Source organism: Meles meles, chromosome 3 (genome assembly GCF_922984935.1).
Source record: "Meles meles chromosome 3, mMelMel3.1 paternal haplotype, whole genome shotgun sequence".
Taxonomy (NCBI): Eukaryota; Metazoa; Chordata; class Mammalia; order Carnivora; family Mustelidae; genus Meles; species Meles meles.
This window is the reverse complement of record NC_060068.1, coordinates 4,255,000-4,276,120: the sequence shown is the minus strand read 5'-3', so window position 1 is coordinate 4,276,120 and position 21,121 is coordinate 4,255,000. Positions and strand designations below refer to the sequence as shown.

Below are 21,121 nucleotides of genomic sequence, written 5' to 3'. Positions count from 1 at the left end.
AGTTGGAATAGCGAGGGTTACGGATCAGCCAGTGCTTGGAGGCTGAACCATTTGAGTGGCATGGCAGTGTAGCAATCTGCTTGGCTTCAGAGCACTGTACCCAAGCCCTGCCTGATCTGCCTGTCTTAGGTTGGAGCCTCGGTTCTGTCCTCTTCAGGAAGGAGACGACCGCGCCTGCTCTGAGCGGCTGGGGGACGAGCGTGTGTGATCTCAGAGTGTTCCACATGAGGAAATGAGGGTCTTGCAGGGACTACAGGAGGAGCAGGGGCTCCACCTGGGCTGGCCAGGCAGAAATCCCAGCTCCTTCCTCAGCACATGTGCCTGGGGAGCCCCGTGACCTTGTCAAACTGGAGGTTCCACTTCTCAGAAAGAAACTGAAGGCTGGGGTGGGGGAAGGAAAGGCCCATGGGAGCCAAACCAGGACTGGGCTGGCTGGTGCCTAATTTATAAGAAATCCTAATGACCAAAAGCATCTCTCCAGGGGAAAGGGACATTGGAGTCCTAATGATGGCACATCTGAGCTCTGGACCACGAGGCCACGGAAATCCCATCAGGAGCAACCAGAGACACCTGGATAGAGTCCTGAGCTCTGAGTGAGCAGGGAAACCTAGATCTCTCCGTAAAAGCTTCCCATAAGGGGCGCCTGGGTGGCTCAGTGGGTTAAAGCCTCCGCCTTCAGCTCAGGTCATGATCCCAGGGTCCTCGGATCAAGGCCCGCATTGGGCTCTCTGCTCTGCGGACAGCCTGCTTCCTCCTCTCTCTGCCTGCCTCTCTGCCTACTTGTGATCTCTGTCTGTCAAATAAATAAATAAAATCTTAAAAAAAAAGAAGTTTCCCATAAACTTAACTGCCTTCATTGTCCTATCTTTCCATCTTCCTGGAAACAGCAGATGGAGGGCCTAAGTCCCCGAGACAGGAAAGGACTCGTCTGGGATCAGGCAGCACCTGTTCTCACCCACTCTGAGGCCTCCTCGTCTGCAGCTTCTAGGCAGGGTCCAGCCGGCCATGGAGATACCGCTCCCAGCCACACCCTGCTGGACAGCAGGCAGTCCTGCAGCTACCAGCACTCTCAGATCTCAACAGTCCCTCTCACCATCCTGGGGACAACGCTGAGTGGAATGCTCAGAAAAGTCAAGTGGCCTGGCCTATAGCACACAGTGCACTGGCTTCCGGGGTGTGGGATTTTAGGCTTTGCTGAAGTCACATAGAGAAAGGACTTCCCTTAGGTGACCCGGAGTATTGTAAACTTGTCTCCAATTGTGTTCGTGTGGATTCAAGGTACCAGCTCTGTCTGCAAGGCCCTTGGAAGCCCCAATTACTTCTGTATGTATGTGCACGTGCTCTGTCTGCAAGGCCCTTGGAAGCCCCATTTACTTCTGTATGTATGTGCACGCGTGTTTGTGCTGGCTGCCTCCTGGAGAGGGAAGCCCCCTGGGAGGGAGAATGAGATCCGGACAAAATGCCTTGTGGGTCTAGATTAAGTTGGACCCAGAGAGATCCTCTTTGCCACCTGTAGGCCAGACCCTACGTGCAGAGCAGTGGGAAAACCCAGAACTCCTTCCCTCACCCTCCTTTGATTGATGTTCCATCCTGCTGCTCTGGGGAGTGGTGGTCAGGGAATGTTTTGGCTGCTACATTCCTGGTGCCTTTGTTCCTGACCTGACCTGCCACCTGATGGGCTCTAAGCCCTGGTGGGTACGGGCAGCCATCAGAGGGGTGCAGCCGTGCGAAGCAGGGCTCCTGGCCCAGTGCAGCTCCAAAAGCGAGGGGGCGGCACCCACCCCACGAGGCCAGCTGGGGCTATTCTGGTTGTGGAGCCCCCAGGTTAACAATGAAGCGGCAGGACAGGGTTAGGAAGCGGGAGGTAGCGGGCTCCAGCTCCTGGGTCTGTGAGGACTGGCCGCCTTGGATGTGAGGCACCGTGTTTCTCGTATCGGAGGGCTGCCCCTCTTCCAGACTTCACAGCCATGAGATGTTGACAGAAAGGGACCCATCGTCACAATGAAGCGAATGTCTCTGTAGGACGCGCTTGTTGCCAGCCCGGGAGGGAGTGCTGAAATCCGTGCTCAGCACCTCCCCAACGTAAGACCCCACACGGCAGGAAATGGAGGTGCCTACAGACACCACAGGGCCCTCTGCAGGGCAGCAACATGGACCCTTGCCCACTGTGTGATGGCTGTGAGGTCGAGCTCCAGACGCCAGGTAGGCTGACTCCGGGAGGGTCCAGATGGAGTCCCCTGGACATTGGGCCCCAGGATGGACTAGATCCATTACCCGCAGGCATCACAGAAGCCAACACTCCGGGCTTGGAAGGACATGTATTCCAGCCTGTCCTACTGTGAAAGCCGCGGCTCCACCAGGTGTCAGTCCAGCCTCTGCCGGCTTGCTTCTGGTGACAGGAGGCTCACCAACTGACAAGGTAGCCCCTTCTAGGTGGTGCAACCCAGACTGGAAGAAGCTGTCCCTGGGCTGCAGCCTGCCCCGTGAGCACCATAGGACTGCTCTCTGACTGAGCACGTCTGGGGCAGATGCCAGCTGCCCCCCGTCCCATCCTGGCCATCGTTACTCTGGGCGCAGCTGGAACCCTGGATTCAGGTGTGAGTGGAGAACTGAGGTGTCCTGCAGCTAGCTCTCCACCCCTCACCCAGGAACGCATCTCCCCTCAGTGACACCCATCCCAGGACCCCAGACACCACCCCAGGCCAGGCTAGGGAGGCAGAGTCAAGGCACTCGGCTTTTTTCCATGAACAACCCAACCCAGGGTGGAGGTACCGGGCCCCTAACATCACTCCCTCTCCTGGGAGCCAAACTGGGACCCAGCAGATGGTGCTCTGCTCTCAGCATGCCTCCCACCGAGCCATCCTCCCCAACATTCCTGCTGCCTATGACGACGCCTGGCTGGCCACTGCCCCACAGCCTGCTGGGCAAGGCCTGGCCTTTCTACATGCTCACTACAGCCCAGGAATGGTAAGGCAGATGCCGGCCTCCCCCCACCCCCAGGGCAGTCCTCCAGTCTTGCTGAAGCTCTGGCCTCAAGGCTCACCTCATGCTGTACCAGTAGAGGGCTGGGAACCAGCCCTTTCCCCAGGGTCTCTCATCCCCATCTCTCCCACCCAGACTCCTCCTCGGCCCCTACCACCCTTGCTCCAGGAAACACGCCCTGATTGGAAAGACTGGCAACCATCCTGGCCCCACAGTAGCACTTACCTTCCACAGTGGCAAGCTGCTCCCTGCGAAGCTGCTCCCGGGCCCGCACAGCCGGGCTCTGCATGCACAGCTCTACCCCGCCCCTCGCAGAGCCCAGCCGGTTCACCAACTGCAGGACGGATGGCAGGAGCCTGCTTAGAGCCAGTGACACCCTTGGGACCGTCGGGGCCATCTCTAACATGGGGGAGGCCCTTCCTGGCTGTGTCCCAGAGCCACAGAGCCTGCCGCAGAGAAAGGGTCCCCACACAGACCTAGCACTGCCCAGGGGTTTCCTAGGTGGTGGGGACACTATCTGTCCAGCTCGGTGTGGTGGCCGTGTGGGCCCTGAGCACTGGAAACGGAACCAAGTCTTTACCTGGAGCTAACGTACTCAAACTGCATGTCTGGCTAGCAGTCACCGAATTAGACCATGTGAATCCAGAGCTAACTCTGGTCTGTGTGCCTCCCCAGGGACTGCGATGGGGGACAGCCCCTACCTGGTCCCACCAAGGCTACCAGCAGCAGCCACACAGAGGAGGTTGACAGCCAGCAAGAGCCACAGCCTGCACACACCTTCCACAGAATACCACTGGCCCCGCAGGTGGACAGGTGGTTTGGGGAGAGAAGATGCCACCCAGGTGATGGGCTGGGGGTCCCAACCTCATTAGGGGATACCTGGTGATGGTGGGTCTGCGATTCCCTCCCTCATCAGGGATACTGAGTGATCACAGATCTGGGGTCCTCTCCCTCACTGGGGACACTATATGATGGTAGGTCTGGGGTCTCTTCCTTCATTGGAGACACTGAGTGATGCTAGGTCTGGGGTCCGTCCTTTATCAGGGAGTCTGGGTGGTGGTAGGTCTGGGGTCCCTCCCTCATCAGGGACACTGGGTGACAGTGGGCCAGGAGTCCCCTCCCTCATCATGGCGCATGGACCCTGGGTGACGGTGGGCTCTGAGGTAAGTCCCCTGTGTCTGCCCACCTCACCTCACACTCGTAATGGCCCAGGTCATCCTTGCTGGCCGCCAGGATCTCCAGCACCAGCAGACCACTTCGGGGCTCGCTCAGGGTTCGGTACTTGCTGCTGGGCATCAGCAGGGCCCCGTCCTTGTACCACCTGCAGCCAACCCCAGGGAGTGAGAAGAGCCTCCCCACCTTCTTCCACTCAAGACCCTCCTCTCACCCCCCCTGCAGGACCAGGCTTCCATCCAGAGCCCACACACTCCTGACACCACCCCCCCAACCTTCAGAGGGGGCTGCCCTCCCTGGGGCGGGAGCCATGTTCAGAATCTGCCCAAGCCCACACAGTGAGCATACTGCCTACCTCCCCTCCTGTACCCCGGGTGCAAGCTGTCCAGCCCACCTGATCTGAGGGTGTGGGGCGCCTTCGATGGTGCAGGTGACCTGCACGTCCTCTCCCTCCACAAAAGGAATGGCCCGGACCTTCTTCACAAACCGTGGGGGCACTGTGGTGCCACAGAGGAAGCCAAGGGAAAGAGATACAGAGAGACCCCAGGACGGAGCAGGGCCCTACCCCCTCCCCACAGGCCCGCACCCGCCATGGGCCACTGAGGTGCAGTGGAGTCCAGATGCTGCCTCCTCCAGCCTCCCTCCGGGGTGGGCTCACCTTGCACCAGGATTTTGCCCAGCGAGCTGGCGCTGCCGGCAGCACTGGCCGCAAAGCACATGTACTGGCCCGAATCCATGCCGGTCAGGTTGTCCAGGATAAGGGCACAGGAGCCGTCGGGGTCTTCGATGAGGATGTGGTGTGGATCCACCTCCACTGGCTTCCCATCTGCAAAGGAAGGCAGCGCCGTCACGGAAGGGACCTTGCCGGGGACAGGAGGCTGGCCTGTCTGGGGGTCGCAGTCATGGGGTAGTGCTGGGGAGCCACCCCTGGACCTCAGACCCCTGGTGGGGAGTCCAGCTGGCCACACTGCCCCAGAGCCCCATCCCCTTCCCCACACCTCTGCCCACCGTGTGGCCGCAGAAAGTAGGCTCACAGCTGGAGGTGGGGTCCAGGCAAAGGGACCGGACACCACAGAGGACACACAGACCCTCGGTCCCCCGGCCACTGCAGACACACTCAGATACTGCTCGTGTCCCTCGCCACCACCCAATCATACATCTCTGGCCATATCACAGTTCTCTCCCGGGTGGTGGGCAGGCAGACGGATGTCTTCCCTGGGAAGAACCCTGTACTCCACAGACGCCTAGACTTCACAGGAGGACACCTTCCCACAGCCCTGTCTGCGCCAAACACAGCTGCTCCATTACAATGGTCCCCAAACCATGTCCCGACTCACAGAACCCTTGGCGTGCACTTTCTTTCAAGGGACCCCGTTTCAGGAGAGCGTGAGCAGGCATGCCAGCAGCCCCGTGGAAGCCCAGCATCTCCTGAAACCCGTGGGGCAAGCCACCACCTGCAGGAGACACCTCACCCCGAACATGTGGACAGGAGCGAGCTGCTTTCTCTGCAACCCCAGGGTCCTCTGTTTTCTGTCTGCCTCTGGCTAGCTCGTGGGTTTGTAAGCAGGAAAACACTTCAGCGACGAGGAAGGGACACTATCAGGGACATGGTATTCCAGGGAAAGAAGGAGGTAAATAAGCAGAAGGCCCCATGGGCCAGGGAACAGGACCTGCACGGGTCCCTGGGACTCAGTGACAGACTCGCTGACCACACCGGGGGGTCCGTTGGGCAGTAAACCCCACTTCCCGTTGCTGCCTGTGGATGGAGGGAGTGGGGCAGGTGGCTGCGGTCTGGGTACCAAGAAGTGTGCTCAAGGACAGATTTGTGGACGGTGCCCTCGTGGACACGCTCTCTCCTCAGAGCACACCCAAGGTTGGCTGGCTTCCTGACAAATGCCAGAGCCCATGCTAGGTGAAAACAGAGAGCTGTCCCCAACCCTGCTGGGCAGTGGACAGGATGGCCAGCATCTGGGTGAAAGGCCAGGCACCAAAAGCAAGGGAAGGATTCCTTCAGATGACTGGAAATCCCAGAGAGAGGCTCTGGGCCACCAGGTGCCCACTCAACGGGTCACCACCATGCATGGGAATCCACAGCCAACCAAGGGGCACAGAGCCTTGGACAGTGATGTGATGTTGCTGCCAAGTCCACATCCCTGAAGGGGACATCATATCCCAGAGACGTTCCTCTGCCCGGAGTGGGGCTCTGTCGAGCCCTGAACACGGAACATTACTGAGCTGCAGAAGTGCCTTCCCTCTTCCCTTCCCACTCCTCCGCGCCCCTGACCTCTGCTACTGAAGGGGTAAGTGACCACAGGTGGGCCGCAGGCAGGGGAGCTCAGATTCTCCCAGCTCTGCAGGAGGCTGACACCTGCACCCACACGTGGGATGCAAGCAAGGTTCCGGGGAGCAGAGAAGAGTGTGTCACCTTGGGCCACATGTGGGGACCATGGCTGTGGCCTCCACCTCTGCAGTCTGAGGTCTGCTGTTTGGGCTTCCACGGCTGGAACGTGGGAGGGGACATTCCAGTTGGGACGCACCAGATGCAGAGGTGGCATGGCCACCAGAGAGAGCAGGTGACAAGCATCACTGCTCCTGTGGCTCCCACCGGTGTAGACAGACTGGCTGTCAGGGGATCCACTAAGCACAGCCATGCCTCCGCCAGGGGCACAGGGATGCCTCGTTTTCAACCCTCGTGAAGCCGTGCAGGCACCAGGACCCCTCCGCATCCTCTCCATGCCAGGCAGTCAGTCGTCTCGGGAGACGTGATCCTCTGCTGCCAACATTCAAACCGTCCACCCAGCTGACGACGGTCTGCTGGCCGGCAAGTCAGATGCCCATTCCCCATGCTGGCTCCCTCAGTTACCATAACCAGCCTCTGCCTCTTGGGCCTGACACCCGAAGTGCACACACACCTCCGGACTTCATGTACTGGGACACAGCCCCCCTCTGAGTCCGGTCATTCCACGTGGCTGAGACCCAGGGTGCACACTGACCAGAGCAGCATCTGGGACACACAGACGGGAGCTGGGGCCCGGCCCCGAGGGCAGATCAGGGCCACCAGCATGGCCCTGTGGGCTCTGTGCTTCCCGGCGAGGGTCACCCTGGGCCCACCAGCCTCAGACTGCTGCGGCTGGCCACTCGGTTTGCTGTCCCACAGACTGTGGACAGGCGGACTGAAGGTCCACGGCAGCAAAGTGAGGTCGCTGCTGGTTCTCTCCTGGGCCAGCAGGGCTCCTGCATGGCATGGTGCCCGAGGCCATAGGGACACCCTAAGTCCAGGGTGGAGCCCCAGCACATGGAGCGTGCCCTCATCCTGGCAGATCCGAGGCTCTGGGGGGCTCCCTGTGGGGTCTCCCGCCATGATGCTGCTTCAGGCCATGGCAGCCCGTGGCTGTGGGAACCACGGCCTCATGACAGCATGCGTCAGCATCTTCTGACCCTCGCCTCTGCCTGCCCACCCCTCAGGAGAGCAGCTTGGTCACCAGACACCCAGCTGTCCCCAGAACAAGTCCTCCCTGCAGGGTGTTGACGGCATTAAAGGGGCAGAGGACCACCCAACTCTCACCCTGCTGGCCACGTCACGGTAAGGTGTGTCCTCCTTTCCCCTCGGACGCGGACGTGGCCTGGCCAGCACGCATTCCTGGGGGTAGCCTGGTCAGAAGCAGGGAGCCCCAGGGGCCCGTTCTGCTTCCGGGAAACTTCCTGAACTACCTTGTCCCTCTGAACTGGCCATCCCAGGAACAGTCTGACCATGGGGAATTGCAGGATGGGAAGTTGCACTCCCAGGTTCTGTGCGGGGGAGGAGACCCCAGAACCTGGGGTCAGCAGGGGCTCCCTCCAGAAGACGACACCAGGGCAGAGAAGGGGGATCTCCACCTGTGGCTCTGACCCTAGGACCCAGGGAAGGCCCAGCAACACCCCAGATGTCCTCAGCAGCCCTGCCCTTGACCAGGAAGGACAGACAAAGGCCCACAGGGCCTGACCATCCTGGTCAAGTCCTTCAAAACCAGGACTTGATTTGGGTCGTAGGGCTGCAGTGGACACTTGGAGGTCTACCTGCCAGTCCAGCCCAGGCCAGGTGACTCCCAGTAAGAGTGTCCTGGTTTACCTGGGGCCTTGGACCCCGTCAGCTGTGAGGCAGGGTGGGGACTTAGGACCATGTGGCAGGAGTTTGACCCCTGCAGGGGCTCTGAGAGTCGGCAGCTGTGCCTGCGTGAGTGACCCCCCAGCAGACACCCTGGACACAAGGCTCGGACGCATGTACCCCAGGGGACTAGACTGCACTGCCTGCGTCCATGCAGGAGAGAGATGTGGTCTGCATGACTCCACCAGAAGGCGGGAGGCCCCAGGAACCCCGCTGGACACCTCGCTGGAACCCTTCCCAGGAGCCTCTTCCCACCCCTGCAATAAGCCAGACCCTGAGTGGACACTCTGCTGAGTTCTGGGAGTCCTTCAGTGATTCACCAGAGCCAGTCATGGGACCCTCAAAGCAGGTGTCAGAATTGGGGGTGGTCCTGGGGACACCGGATGGCAGCTGGTGTCAGAACTGGGACCCCCAAATATTGTGGCTCCCATCATGCCCAGAGCCACACCTGAGACCCCACCTCAGGGCCAGCCTTGGAGTCTACCATGCCTTCTCCTGACCACCTGCCTGCCCCGCTAGGGCTCTTGCGTGTTGGCCAGAGAGCAGCTGCCCTTGCGTCTGCCTCATTTCTCCGGCAGGCCACAGCACCTCCCCACTTGCTGCCACACATCTGTACACCAGTTTACCATCAGTCTCCCCGCTACGTGGACAGCACCCTTGGGCAAGGCCTATTTGCCTCTGCATCCCTGGCACCTGGAGCAGGGTGCTAGCCGTCCATGCAAACTTGTCAAATGAGACAGCGAAGGAGCGAGATCCGGGGTGAGCAGGGTCACCACATCTGAATCACGGGGGCACAGCCTCTGCTCTGACCCACCTCGTGTACCTGTGCTCCCAGCCAGGCTGGCTGAGCCCGCGGTGAGCCCCTGTAACAGGATGCGCGTCCCTCACACCTGCTCCCCCGACCAGGCCCACCCCTCTGGCCAGCTTTTATTGGTGCAACGTCCACATCCCTCAGGCTGCAGGGTCCTACCTTTGTACCAGCTGACGATAGGCTTGGGGGTGCCCGTTACACGGCAGGCCAGCTTCACTGTCTCACCAAGCTCTGCTGTGCAGTCTGCCAGCTCCTCCTCGAAATCTGGGGGGTCTGGACACACACACACACACACACACACACTGACTCCGAGCTCTTGGTGCATGGGACAGCAGCGGCCCCAGGTCCTTGGTCCGTCCCTGGACTCCTCAGAAGCCCCAGGGTCCAAAGCTGTGGTTGCTACGGACACCATCCCTGCCGCCCATCCAGATGGCCCTTCCCGACTCTAACAGTCTGGGCACTTGTCCTGTGCTGGGGGCCCCTGTGTGAACCTTGAGGCTGCCCTGCACTGAGGTCGGCTTCAGCTCAGCACCCCAGCTCAGGCTGCTGAGAGCCTGAGCAAACCGTGCTCCAGACAGAGCCTCTCCCTCCTGCCTCCCGGGACCAGGCAGGGTGCTCTGGCCTGGGCCTCCAGGCCTTCCCAGCGTGGGGCACTCACGCCACACGGGCAGGGCCAGGCGCTGCTGGATGCCACAGATCTCCTTCACCCACGAGTTCTTGGTGATGACCGTGCGCGCCTGCAGCAGGTACTTGCGCACCGAGTCCTCCCGCTCGTGCCAGATCTCGAAGGCACGGTCGTCACCCTCCACCTGGTCGTTCAGGTCGATGCTGCTCAGCTGCGGGGTCGGGGGATGCAGGCTGAGTGTCTGGAGGAACGCAGGCCTCTGTGCCTGCCCCTGCCCCGCGCTGGGCCCTGCTCCCCCCCAGTCCTCCCTGCCTCCCCCCAGCCCACCTTCATCATGTTCCGGAAGACATAGCTGAAAGTGTCAGTGCGGGAATCCCTTCTGGGCTTGCAGACCACCAGGTGGTGACGGAACAGGAAGACGTGGCGGTGGTGGCCCTTCCAGGGCATCCGCGCCCCCGGTGCCCCCTCCCATACGATAAAGTGGCCCTGCGGGAGCCCGACGTCAGCCCCCAGCCCACACAGCCAGCCCAGAACCTGCCCCCAACGGCAGCCCGGAGACACCCCCCACGGTCAGCCTGGAGCCCCCGCACTCGGCCCCTGCTTGCGGCCCTGCCCAACCCGCGCCCGCTGCCCCGGACCCTGCGCCCCGCGTCCCAGCACCCCCGACCTGGCGGATGGGCTCGCCCAGCGCCTCCAGGGTGCCGGGGTAGCTCTCCATGAGCGACACGTGCAGCTGGTTCTCCGCGCGCTGCGGCAGGGCCGACACCACCGCGTAGGCCTGCTCCAGAAGTGCACAGTTCTGCCCGTTCCTCGCCTTGTTGCGGATCAGCTCCTGGGGGACACAGCGTCAGGCCTCCGCCCGCCGCCCTGCAAGCAGGCCTGGAGCGGGCTGGGCAGCGCAACCCTACCTTGAGCAGGGCCTGGTACTGCTGGACCCGCTCCACCGGCTGCTCCAGGAAGTGCTGCAGGGGCGGTGGGGGCGGCTGCGACGGGTCTGCGGCCGACAGCACCTCCTCTGTGTACTTCTGTGGGGGCCGCGGGGCGCAGAGGGGGACAGGGCAGTGTCAGCAGAGCCGGAGGGCCGGGGGGCTGGGGCAGTGGGGTGCACATGGGTGCCTGCCTCCTCCCTGGCTGGCCGCATCCCTGCCCCACTGCACGAACACACACGCACCGCCCTCCTCCCTGGCCAGCCGTACCCCTGCCCCACTGTGTCGCCAACTGAAGGTGAGCACGGGGCTCCAGGGGCTGTCCTTTGCTCAGTAAGCTGTGGGGCCAGGGCTGGGGGCACCTTGTAGAACTCCTGCACAGCCGTGCCCACCACTGCCGACTCGGCCTGCACGCGGCCCACCAGGAACTCCAGGTACTTCTCAAAGGCGGCCTGGTTCTTGATGAAGCACATGGCCACATCGTCATCTGTGTCACAGCTCTGCAGCTCCCGCTGGAAGCTACAGCAGAGAGCACAACGGTCGGGGGAGAGTGAGGCCACGGGTCCGCGAGGAAGCAGGCTACCGCCCAGGACTAGGCTGTGTGGTTCCCTGGGACTGAGTGCACTGGGCTGTGGGGGCCATGGGTGTGGTGGGGGCATCGGTGTGCATGAGCACCTGCGTGAATGCATGTAGCAAAGGCAGTGTTCATGCAACCTTGCCTATGCGCTGCGTGTGCCGCGCACACGTGCCCACACGTGCAGGTTTGTGCAGGCGTGTGCATGGGGATGCAGCGTGCGTGTTAGCAGGTGTGCGCGTGTGGCTGGCATGCATGTGTGCACATCCGAGGGCCCACCTGCCCACCCACCTGCTGTGGAAACGGCTGATGTCCTGCACGTTGCGGAAGATGACCGCCTTCTGGCTGGCCACGGCTGTGGGCACGTGCGGGCAGCGGTCCAGATGCTGGATGTGGTGCCTCTGCAGGAACTGCAGCTTGCCCACAAAGGCCTGCTCGGAGCTCAGCAGCTCCTGGATGATAGCGCTGGGCGGGGACAAGGGGAGAGAGAGGCAAGGGCTTGTCCCAGAGACAGCACAGCCCACCACCCACGGTCCAAGCAAGCCTGGCCAAGTGGTGGAGGGAGGCAGCCCCACATCTGTCCCGCCACAAAGCTGCTCACGCCCCACCTGCCAGCCCCTCACCTCAGCCTTGTCTTGTATTCATCTTCAGACACGGCCTCCCCTGGGAACTCGGGGGCCTCACTGGGCCCCCACTCGGGCGACAGCTGCTGAGAAAATGGGGGACAGTGGCAGATGGCCTCGGCTCTGGCCCTGCTCTATGGGGGTCAGGCTCCTGGACTCACGGGGACAACATGCCCAGGGCCCTGCCCAGCCATCCAGTACCTTGAGCCGCTTGTCTAGGTAGGCAGGGGACACCCAGCCTTGCCGTGAGGGGCTGGACTTGGTGGGCTTGGTACGCACAAGCCAGCGCAGGGGGTGGGCTGAGTCCAGCACCTCCACGTACTGGCCCTCCCGCAGGGAGATGGTGTCCGGCTCGGCCCCCAGGGGCAGGTAGTCAGCCGTGACCACATAGATATCGAAGATCTGGGGGCATAATGCTGAGTCAGTTCTGGGTGGGAGCCAGCCTGATATCCCGAGACCCCAGAAGCACCCAAAGATCCTAGAGAGGCGGGGGAGCCGAGCAGGAGCGGCCTGACCTCCTGAGGCCCCAGCAGCCCCCAAACATCCCAGAGAGGCGGGGGACCCAGGTGGGAGCCAGCCAGGCCTCCTGAGGCTACAGGGTGCCCAACATTAATTTGGGCAAGAAGCCATCCTGAGACTCCACACAGTTTCAGCACAGGCTCAGTAACCTCTGCTGATGGAAATCCCATCACGGGGTGGCAGAGAGGATAGCCACGGAGATGTGTGGCCCCCATCCCACCGGTACCCTACCCACCCCTGCCAGTCAGAGCACCTCGCCTCGGGAGTCCCCATCCTCCGACTCTGAGGACGACTCCTGGACACTGGAGGAAGGGCGGGAACGGCCGTGCCGGGGGGATGCAGACGGCGTCTTGGATTCCTCATCACTGTCCCCTCCGGGCACCTGCAGCTTGGCTGGGGGACACAGGGCACATGATCCCCGGGAAGGGCCTGCACCCCGGTCCCCTCCCCACTGGTGCCCAGGGCATGTGAACAAGGCACAGTGCAGTTCCCGGGGCCCGGCCAGCAGTGCTCTCACCCTGTGTGATCTTGGCCGACACGATCTCGGTGATCTGGGACGTGAGCTTCTGCAGGAACTCTTCTGTGCCCACCTCAGCCAGGGACAGGTGGCCACGGGCCTCCACCGCCGTAGGCTCTGCTAGGGGCCAGAACCCAGCTCAGCCGGTCGTGGGCCTCGCAGACGCGCTCAGGCACCCCCTCCAGGCCCTGTCCCAGGCTCCGGCCTCCGCAGTGCCAAGGACGGCACAGACTTTAGACCATTACTGCCGGAAGCTTGGGAGGGTCGGGTTAAGGGCTCATGAGGGCTGCCTGGGTGAGTGGGGGTCAGCCAAGAGGTGACCCCAAAGGTGGGCAACCAGCACGCAGAGCACATGACTCTCCCTTCCCGCCTGTGGTGCAGATTCACGACTTCCGTTGGGAAGGGTGGGGGAGGCCCTGTGTGGGTGGTGGGAAGGGGACAGAAGGACCCTGCTGGAGGGCGGGGAGAATCCAGGACTGAAGAGGTCTCCATGGTGGCAGCTCAGCCCCTGCCCACCCCTTCCCTTGCCCCACCCTCACCTAGCTCTCAGTGGCCACCACATGCGTCCAAGCCCAGCACCCGCAGCTCTGAGCTCTGAGCCCAGGGCCCGCAGGGCCCCCAGATCCACAGGGCTCAGAACCAGGCCCCATGGAGGGCGAGCCATCATTTCTGGGGCTGTAGAGGCTGCCCCCTCCATGTCTCACCCCCGCACTAGGGGCATGTCACCCCCACCCTGCTCCCAACCAGTCTGTACCTGTCCTCTGCCCAGCGATATCAGCGGCGAACCCCATGGTCTCGGTCATCTGTGCAGACACGGCTTGGGCCCTAGAGGGAGTGGTGTCCTGAGAAACTGCCTTCACCGGAGCCTCCTCTTACAGGGGGCACTGCGGTTCCGAGAGGCTGCAGTCCGGATGGGATGCCTGTGCAGGGCAGCACTGCTGCCAGCGTGCTCCCCACTCACCCCTGCAGGAAGGTGGACATGAGGGCCTCCTTCACTCCAGCGTGCTCCTCCGCGGCGTCTGCCTCCTTGGGCACTGTCAGGAAAACAGAGGGAGCCCCTAGGATGACAGCCCACAGCCCTGAGCAGGTGCCGGTTGGGACCCATCCAGCACGTCCTGGCCCGTGGGAGCCCCCAGATGGACATGCTCAGGGTGGCCGGGGGCCTCAGGAGGGCCTCAGCCTGCTGAGCAGAGCCTGCAGGACACAGCCTGGCAGCTGGCCCAGGGGCTGTGTTTGGGGTCTCCCCAGTTCCGGGGAGGGTGGGGATTGCTGGGTCAGTGACCCCCATTGACTCACAGCCAGAGACGTGCAGGGTGGCGGAGCAGAGGGCCTGGCCCGCGGCATTGGTGGCGATGCAGGTGTAGGTGCCCTGGTGCTGTCTGCCCACGTCCAGCAGGACCAGACTGTGCTGCTGGGCCGAGCTGGCCACCGTGTAGCCCGGCGAGTCCCGGCCAATCCACAGCACGCCCCGCTCGGCCTCTTCCCGCAGCCAATGTACCGTGGGGGCAGGAGAGCCTGAGGGACAGGTAAGACCCTATGGGGAAGGGGCTCCCGGAACTGGGGGGCACCTCAGATCTACCTGGGGGGCTTTGAGTAGAGGCAGGAGGGGCCTGATCTGGTCTTCCCAGGTGGTGGTCCCCCATGAGGGCAGGGAAGGGCCCACTCTGAGCTTCCTGGGTGGGGGTCCTGGGTGGGGGCAGGAAGCTAGGAGAGCCTTACCTTCCACCTTCACTGAGAAGGTGATGCTGGAACCTTTCTTCACTTTCTTGGAGGTGAATCTTTCCAGGAACCGGGGCGGCACCAGCTGTTGGCCCACATCTGGAGATTTGGCAAACACCGATGATGACCGCATGTCGAGCCCCATCCCTGCTGGGGAACACGGCCTCTGGGGGCCCCTGCTGCAGCCCCAACCCCAAGTCCCAGCCTCATCCTCCCTGGAGCCTGGGTCTCTGCAGTCTGCCCCCAACCCTCCTCCATCTGCAAGGTGGTATCCCTCAAGGCCTTGGGCCAACCCACCCACCCACCCTCTGCCCACCCATGGGCTCACCCGATGCAGGCTTCTCTTCGGGATCTTTGGGGCCTGAAAGAGGCAAGAAACAGAGATCAGGCCTACAGTCCAGGGGGCCTATGTCCCCAGGGGCCTGTCTCTCCAGGGTCCATGCACCTGCAGGGGTTGGGGTCCCCATTCCTAGCCATACCTTCCCCGAGACTCAGGCCATGCAGGGAGTACACCCTGAGGCTCCAGACATCCAGTGTGAGGCCTCCCACCCCACGGCCCCAAGAGTGTGGGGGTCGCTCTGCAGTGGACACAAAGTCGCACTGAAGGTCAGAGGGGAGTCTGGGCAGCGCTGGGTCCCTCAGACACCGCTGGCTCAGGTGTGACGTGGAGGCACCTAGAGGTGCTCAGGGCTTTGGAGACAAGGACGTGCAGACCTCTTCTCCCACGGAAACTGCTGGCTTCTTCCTCTGCCCTGTCCACGGTGTCCCCACACCTGCCTGGGTCTGCGTCATGGACCCCGTGCCCCACACCATGCTGGTGCCCAGGGACCGAGGCGGCCCAGATGTGGACACCCAGTGCCAGGGACCCACCTCGGACCAGCAGCCGTGCAGACGAGTAGGCCGCGCCCACAGCGTTGCTGATGTAGGCCGAGTACTGGCCAGCATCCTCGCGGGTGACCGACACGACCTCCAGGGTGTGAAGCGTCTTCCTGTCCGCCATGTGGATGTGCTCAGAAGCCGTCAGGGGCTGCCCGTCTTTGAACCAGTACAGTCGGAGTGCTGGGTAGCCTGTGGCCACGGGGGAGTGGTCAACACCGGCCTCAACCCCCAGGGCACCTGTGGTGGCCCAAGCTGCGCCTGCCGGCGGTCTGTCTTCCTCACCTTTCACCTTGAGCTGGAACTTGGCCAGGCGTGTGCCGGGGGCCACCTGGAGGTCCTTCAGCTCCTCCACCACCTGGGGCAGCTGGCCCTCCTCTGAGGTCGATTCCATGCCCTCTTGCTCCCGGCTGGCAGGGAGAACAGAAAAGGTGGAGTGAGGTGGGCCAGGGAGGGGTCCAGCGTCTGGGGTGTCGGGGCAGTGGGCGACTTCAGAGTGCCCCTTGTGTGCTGGACAGACACGGCCGGGGCCGGGTGGAAAGCTCTAGTATTCAGATTCTGTCGGTCCGGACAGCCCTGCCGCCCACGGGGCCTGGCCGCCCGTGCACAGCGCTCTACCTGGACAGGTAGCCCTGGGCACTGAGGTAGGAGGAGGTCTCCGTGGCGTCAGCGGCGGTTTCATAGTCCGTGCTGGTCACTAGGGAAGGAAGAGTGGCTGCCATGAGGCTCGTGCCCGACTTGCGTGGGCATGGCTACACCCTGGGGGCCGGCTACCCAGATCCCCCCCCAGATCCACCTGCGGAAATCCCAACTCCAACACGTGGTTGCCAGGAGTGGAGCCTTGGGGACGTAATCAGGGTTAGAGGGGCTCCTGGGGGGAAGCCCCCAGGACCAGAAGGCTGCCCTGAGGAGGAGCGACCCCAGGTGAGGACCCTGTGGGAAGACCACATCTGCCACCCAGAAGAGGGTCTCCCTGGCACCCTGAGCCCAGACGCAGGCCTCCAGTGCAGCCTCCAGAGCCCTGAGCAGATATTCCAGCCACCTGTCCTGTGGTCCTGTTAGAGCTCCCTGGACCCAGATGCCCTCCCCCATCCACGTCCTGCCCCTGCACACAGCACAACATTTGTGACAGTGGGATTTCTAGCAAGAAGCAGGGCCCAGGTTCCCAACAGAGCCCCTAAAACCTTTGGAGTTTCCAGCGCTGAGAGCCACAAAGGCGCCTTTTGTTACATAAGGAAGTGACTTTGGAAAGCCCCTCAGGGTGGGGGCTGGTAGCCAGGGGACCCAACCCTGGGACCCGAAGGTAGGAAGTGTCAGTCCCACCCCCTTACCTAGGGGACGGGGAGACAGCTGGGATCCGTCACCCACCACCAACGGCCCAGGACTGAATCCATCAGGCCCACAAAACAAAGCCCCCACAACCCCACAAGGCGGGGCTTGGGGAGCTTCTGGAGACCACGTCAGATGTAGGGAAAGGGACGCACTGGCAGAACACACAAGCCCCACGTCCCTGCCCTGAGCATGTCCTCCATCGACTAATTCTGAGTCACGTCTTGTCACAATAAAGGGGTTAATGCAGGAAGGAGAGTGTTTCCTGAGCTCTGTGGGCCGCTCAGCACGTGCGTGGAACCCGTTGAGGGACCGTGGGGACATCAGGTCTGTCGCGGGGGTCAGAGCGCGTGTGGACCCCGGACTTGCAATTGGGGTCTGCAGTGCGGTGGTGTGTGGGCCTGAAGGGTGACTGTGTGGGGGATGAGACGGTCTCCCTCTGCTGATTGGGGCAGGGGGGATGATGACTCCATTGGTGGGGCTTGATGGGGATTCTGCGTGGGTGTGATGCTGATTCTGCAGGGGAGGGTGATGCTGACTCTGTGGGGGCATGACGCTGATTCTGCAGGAGGGCTTGATGGGGACTCTGCGGGGGTGGTGACGCTGACTCCACGGGGACATGACCCTGACTCCATGTGGGTCCGACACTGACTCCCCATGGGGACAGAGCTGAGGTCATTGAGGGACCCCGCTGGCCTCAAAGAATTTCTTGTTGATTCCTTACAGATTGGAAACAATGATGAGCCCTGTGATTGCCCCAGCTTCCCGCCTTGAGTTTCCAGGTCCAGGAGGGGAAACTGAGGCACATCCAGGCATGCTGTCCTGGATGGTGAACGCCGCTGGGGTCCACAGGACAGAAGCCAGAGAAGAGAGCGGGCAGAGCACTGACTAGCATGTGCACATGGGGGAACGAGCCATCTGAAGGGGATTCTGCGTTTCCAGTCGGACTGGGAACTTCCCCATCCGTGGCATCAGGTCCTCAGGAAGGCCCTTCCCTCAGCAGAGGGAGGAGGTCAGCCCTAGACGGAGCCCTGCCTGCTCCCCACCCAAGAGGAAGACCTCAAGAAGATGGGAAATACAAAGTATCCAACCCCGCGCCCCGCGTGGCCCATCAGGGATGCAGGGAGGCAGGAAAACATCCCCCAGTGGGTCACAACCAAGCCAGGAAGACGCACATGGAACTGGCAGAGGAGGACATCAAAGCAGAGAAGAGACCCCCAGCGTGTGAAAGAAGACTTCAGGAGCCCTTGTAGGCCAAACGATCCACTGACGGGACTGACGGCAGGTTAGCGATTCCCGGAGGACAGTGGGGTTGAGAGGACAGTGGTACAAACAGCGCGAAGTGGAATGCAGACACAAGGGCGGCCGGTGAGAAGGGCTCGCCTATGGTCACGCCACTGCACACCGCCTCACGTGCCCGCAACTGGAGTCCCCCGATGAGGGGGGGAGGAAAGACGCTTGAGGAAATGACGGCCAAAACCACATGCGCACCTGATGGCAACCAGAAACCCCGGATCCCCAGAAGCTCCCTGAACGGCAAGCACAGGGAAGCACGCAGAAGAGTACACCCGAGAACGGCACCGTCAGATGACTCAAAACCAACGAAAAGAAGGAAATGCTAAAAAAACCCCAGAGATCATCTTTGAGAAAACTGACACACGGATCCTCAAAGTCTTCTAAAGACACAAGGGATCCAGACGCTCCGAGCAGTCGGAACCGGGCTGCAGCTGAAGGACTCATGTGTCTACATTTCCAAAGGGACTACGAAGCTGCAGTAGTCAACACAGCATGGTGTTGCCAGGATGACAGATGCACGGATACATGGGACGGAGTTAGGACTCCAGTCATAAACCCATACACGTCAAGAGAGTCAGCTTTTGACAGGAGTTACATGACAATTTCATGGAGGAAAATAGTCCCTTCCGTAAACAATGCTGGAACAATGGCATTTCCATGAGACAAGAATGAATTGGGCCCTTACCTTACACCATATACCCACACTAAACCTACATATAGAGTCAAAACTATCAAACTCTTAGGGAAAAAAGGGTTGTTGATCTTTATACCGTTAGATTAAGCGACAGTCTTACAGACGTGACAATAAAAGTAAAAGCAGCCGAAGGAGAAGTACTGGGCTTCATCACGATTAATAAATCCTTGTGCCGGGGTGCCTGGGTGGCTCAGTGGGTTAAAGCCTCTGCTTTCGGCTCAGGTCACGATCCCAGGGTCCTGGGATCAAGCCCCGCATCAGGCTCTCTGCTCAGCAGGGAGCCTGCTTCCTCCTCTCTCTGCCTGCCTCTCTGCCTACTTGTGATCTCTGTCTGTCAAATAAATAAATAAAATCTTTAAAAAAAAATAAATCCTTGTGCATCCAAAAACACCATCAAAAAAGTGGAAGGAAAATCCTCAGAATGGAAAAAAATATTCGAAAGCCACATATCTGATAAGGGCATAGTGCCCAGGATATATGAAGAACTCTGACTACTCAAAATCAAAGCCCAACTTGAAAAAGGGCACGAGATCTGAGGAGACTTGTCTCCAAAAAACAGACACAAATACCCAATAAGCACATGAGAAGACAGGCAGCATCATCCGTGAGGAGGGACATGCACAGCACTTGGGGCAGCCACTGCTGGAGAGACCAACAGGAACAGGTGCTGCTGGGGTGGGGAACCCCCACTACTGGGGGCATGCTCAGTGCAGCTTGCCAGTTCCTGCAAAGGTAGCCCCAGCGTGATCATATGGCCAAGCAATTCCACTCCTACCTGTGTGCCTGCGAGCTGGACACAGGTCCCCAATACTAAGGCTTGTACACAGATCGGCATGGCAGCATTACCAAGAAGAACCACGCTGAACAGCGTGTTGCATCGGAAATGCGCGGATAAGCAGCCCACGTGCGCAGAGTGATTTTCCAGCTGAGAAAAGGGTGGAGCCTACAGTGTCGATGCCCTCCCGGACATACTCGGTGGCAGAAACCAGACACAAAAGACCACGGAGCATAGGATTCCACTCGCGTGAAATAGCACACGTGAAAGCCACAGGGATGGCAGGCAGTTCAGGGGTCTCCAGGGCCGGGGAAGGTGGGATGGGGCGACAGCTGACTGACACAGGTTTCTCCTGGGATCCCGGGAATGTTCTGGCACCAGATGGCAGCGAAGCTTGCACCATAGGACGAACGTACTAACATCCCCTGAACTGTACGTTCTCAGCACATTTTACGGCAAGCGAGTGTCTGAAATGTCTAAATACCAAGACAAAAGGCAAGTTTTGCCCAGAGAAAGATATGAATGGCCTCCTATTTCTCAGTGGAAACCATCCAAGCGAGTAGACGGCAAGCAGCATCTTTAAGGTATGAGAAGAAGAAAAACAAATCGTCCTAGCGAAAATAGCTTTCCGAACCACAGGAGAAATACAGACATTGTTTCAGACATACAAAAGCTGGAAGAATTCGAGCATTCCCAGATTCAACCTTTCCCAGAAAGGTTGGAAGACGTCCGTCAGGCAGAAGGACAGCGATGCTGGAAACCTAGGTCGTCCCTGCAGGATGAAATGCTCCTACTTTGGTAAACATACACAATTTCGTCTCGTTCCCAGGGGCCGGCTTGTGTAGGGCTCCCCTGATGATGCTGCCCATGTCCGTGGCCCTGTGTCCTGCTCGTGTCTGTTGTTTTTGTTTTTGTTTTTAACTGCTCACCATTGAGCATTGTTGTTGTTTTCAGATCAAGTTCTTTCGTAGATATGTGACGTGCAGATGCCTTCCCGCAGCCCGCAGTCCCCCAACGTGGGGTCTTTCTCAGAGCAGACGTTTGTAACTTTGACCGATTTTCCCTTTTGTGGGTGTTACTTCAGCTGTCAAATGTAAGTAGTCTTTTCCTGGCCACAGCTCCTAAAGATCTCCTCCAATCTCTCCTGAAAGTCCCATAGTTTTGTATTTTCTATCTACGTCTGTGAGCCCTGCGAAGCTCATCTTTCTATGAGGCCAAGGTCTAATTTTTGGAGAATCCCTCCAGCGCTGCTTGAGATTCTGTCCCCGAATCTGACATCCTACCCTTCCTCCACTGAAATGCTCTTGCGCTTTTCTCAAAAACCAGACGGACACACTCCTGAGCCTACCAGGAGTCACCGTGTTGGAATAAAACACACCTCCTGTCCCCTTGTCCCTCGAAGGAACTTGGGGGACTCAGGAACTGTGTGCTTGGCACCAAGGATGACCAAATCCACATTGCTTATTGTACCACAGTGAACCGCCACGTGTGCCGGGGGTCCCTGTGACCTGTCCCAGACACCCCCCAAGGAGGGAAGA

The 21,121-nt window shown here is 60.6% G+C and overlaps 1 protein-coding gene across 1 annotated transcript in view; it reads right to left on the bottom strand.

The window, feature by feature from the left end:
* Positions 1-21,121, bottom strand: part of OBSCN (obscurin, cytoskeletal calmodulin and titin-interacting RhoGEF) — a 145,866-nt gene that overhangs the window by 37,623 nt on the left and 87,122 nt on the right. Inside the window, exons 58-80 of the mRNA XM_045999690.1 lie at positions 16,108-16,186; positions 15,775-15,899; positions 15,484-15,681; positions 14,942-14,974; positions 14,614-14,712; positions 14,191-14,409; positions 13,856-13,928; positions 13,649-13,719; positions 12,895-13,014; positions 12,631-12,770; positions 12,060-12,260; positions 11,859-11,944; positions 11,527-11,700; positions 11,024-11,180; positions 10,644-10,760; positions 10,403-10,567; positions 10,063-10,221; positions 9,769-9,946; positions 9,270-9,383; positions 4,814-4,981; positions 4,550-4,652; positions 4,174-4,303; positions 3,208-3,316 (exon numbers count right to left, since the gene is read on the bottom strand). Coding sequence (XP_045855646.1) covers positions 3,208-3,316; positions 4,174-4,303; positions 4,550-4,652; positions 4,814-4,981; positions 9,270-9,383; positions 9,769-9,946; positions 10,063-10,221; positions 10,403-10,567; positions 10,644-10,760; positions 11,024-11,180; positions 11,527-11,700; positions 11,859-11,944; positions 12,060-12,260; positions 12,631-12,770; positions 12,895-13,014; positions 13,649-13,719; positions 13,856-13,928; positions 14,191-14,409; positions 14,614-14,712; positions 14,942-14,974; positions 15,484-15,681; positions 15,775-15,899; positions 16,108-16,186 — 3,018 coding nt within the window. The remainder of the gene's footprint in view (positions 1-3,207; positions 3,317-4,173; positions 4,304-4,549; positions 4,653-4,813; positions 4,982-9,269; positions 9,384-9,768; positions 9,947-10,062; positions 10,222-10,402; positions 10,568-10,643; positions 10,761-11,023; positions 11,181-11,526; positions 11,701-11,858; positions 11,945-12,059; positions 12,261-12,630; positions 12,771-12,894; positions 13,015-13,648; positions 13,720-13,855; positions 13,929-14,190; positions 14,410-14,613; positions 14,713-14,941; positions 14,975-15,483; positions 15,682-15,774; positions 15,900-16,107; positions 16,187-21,121) is intronic.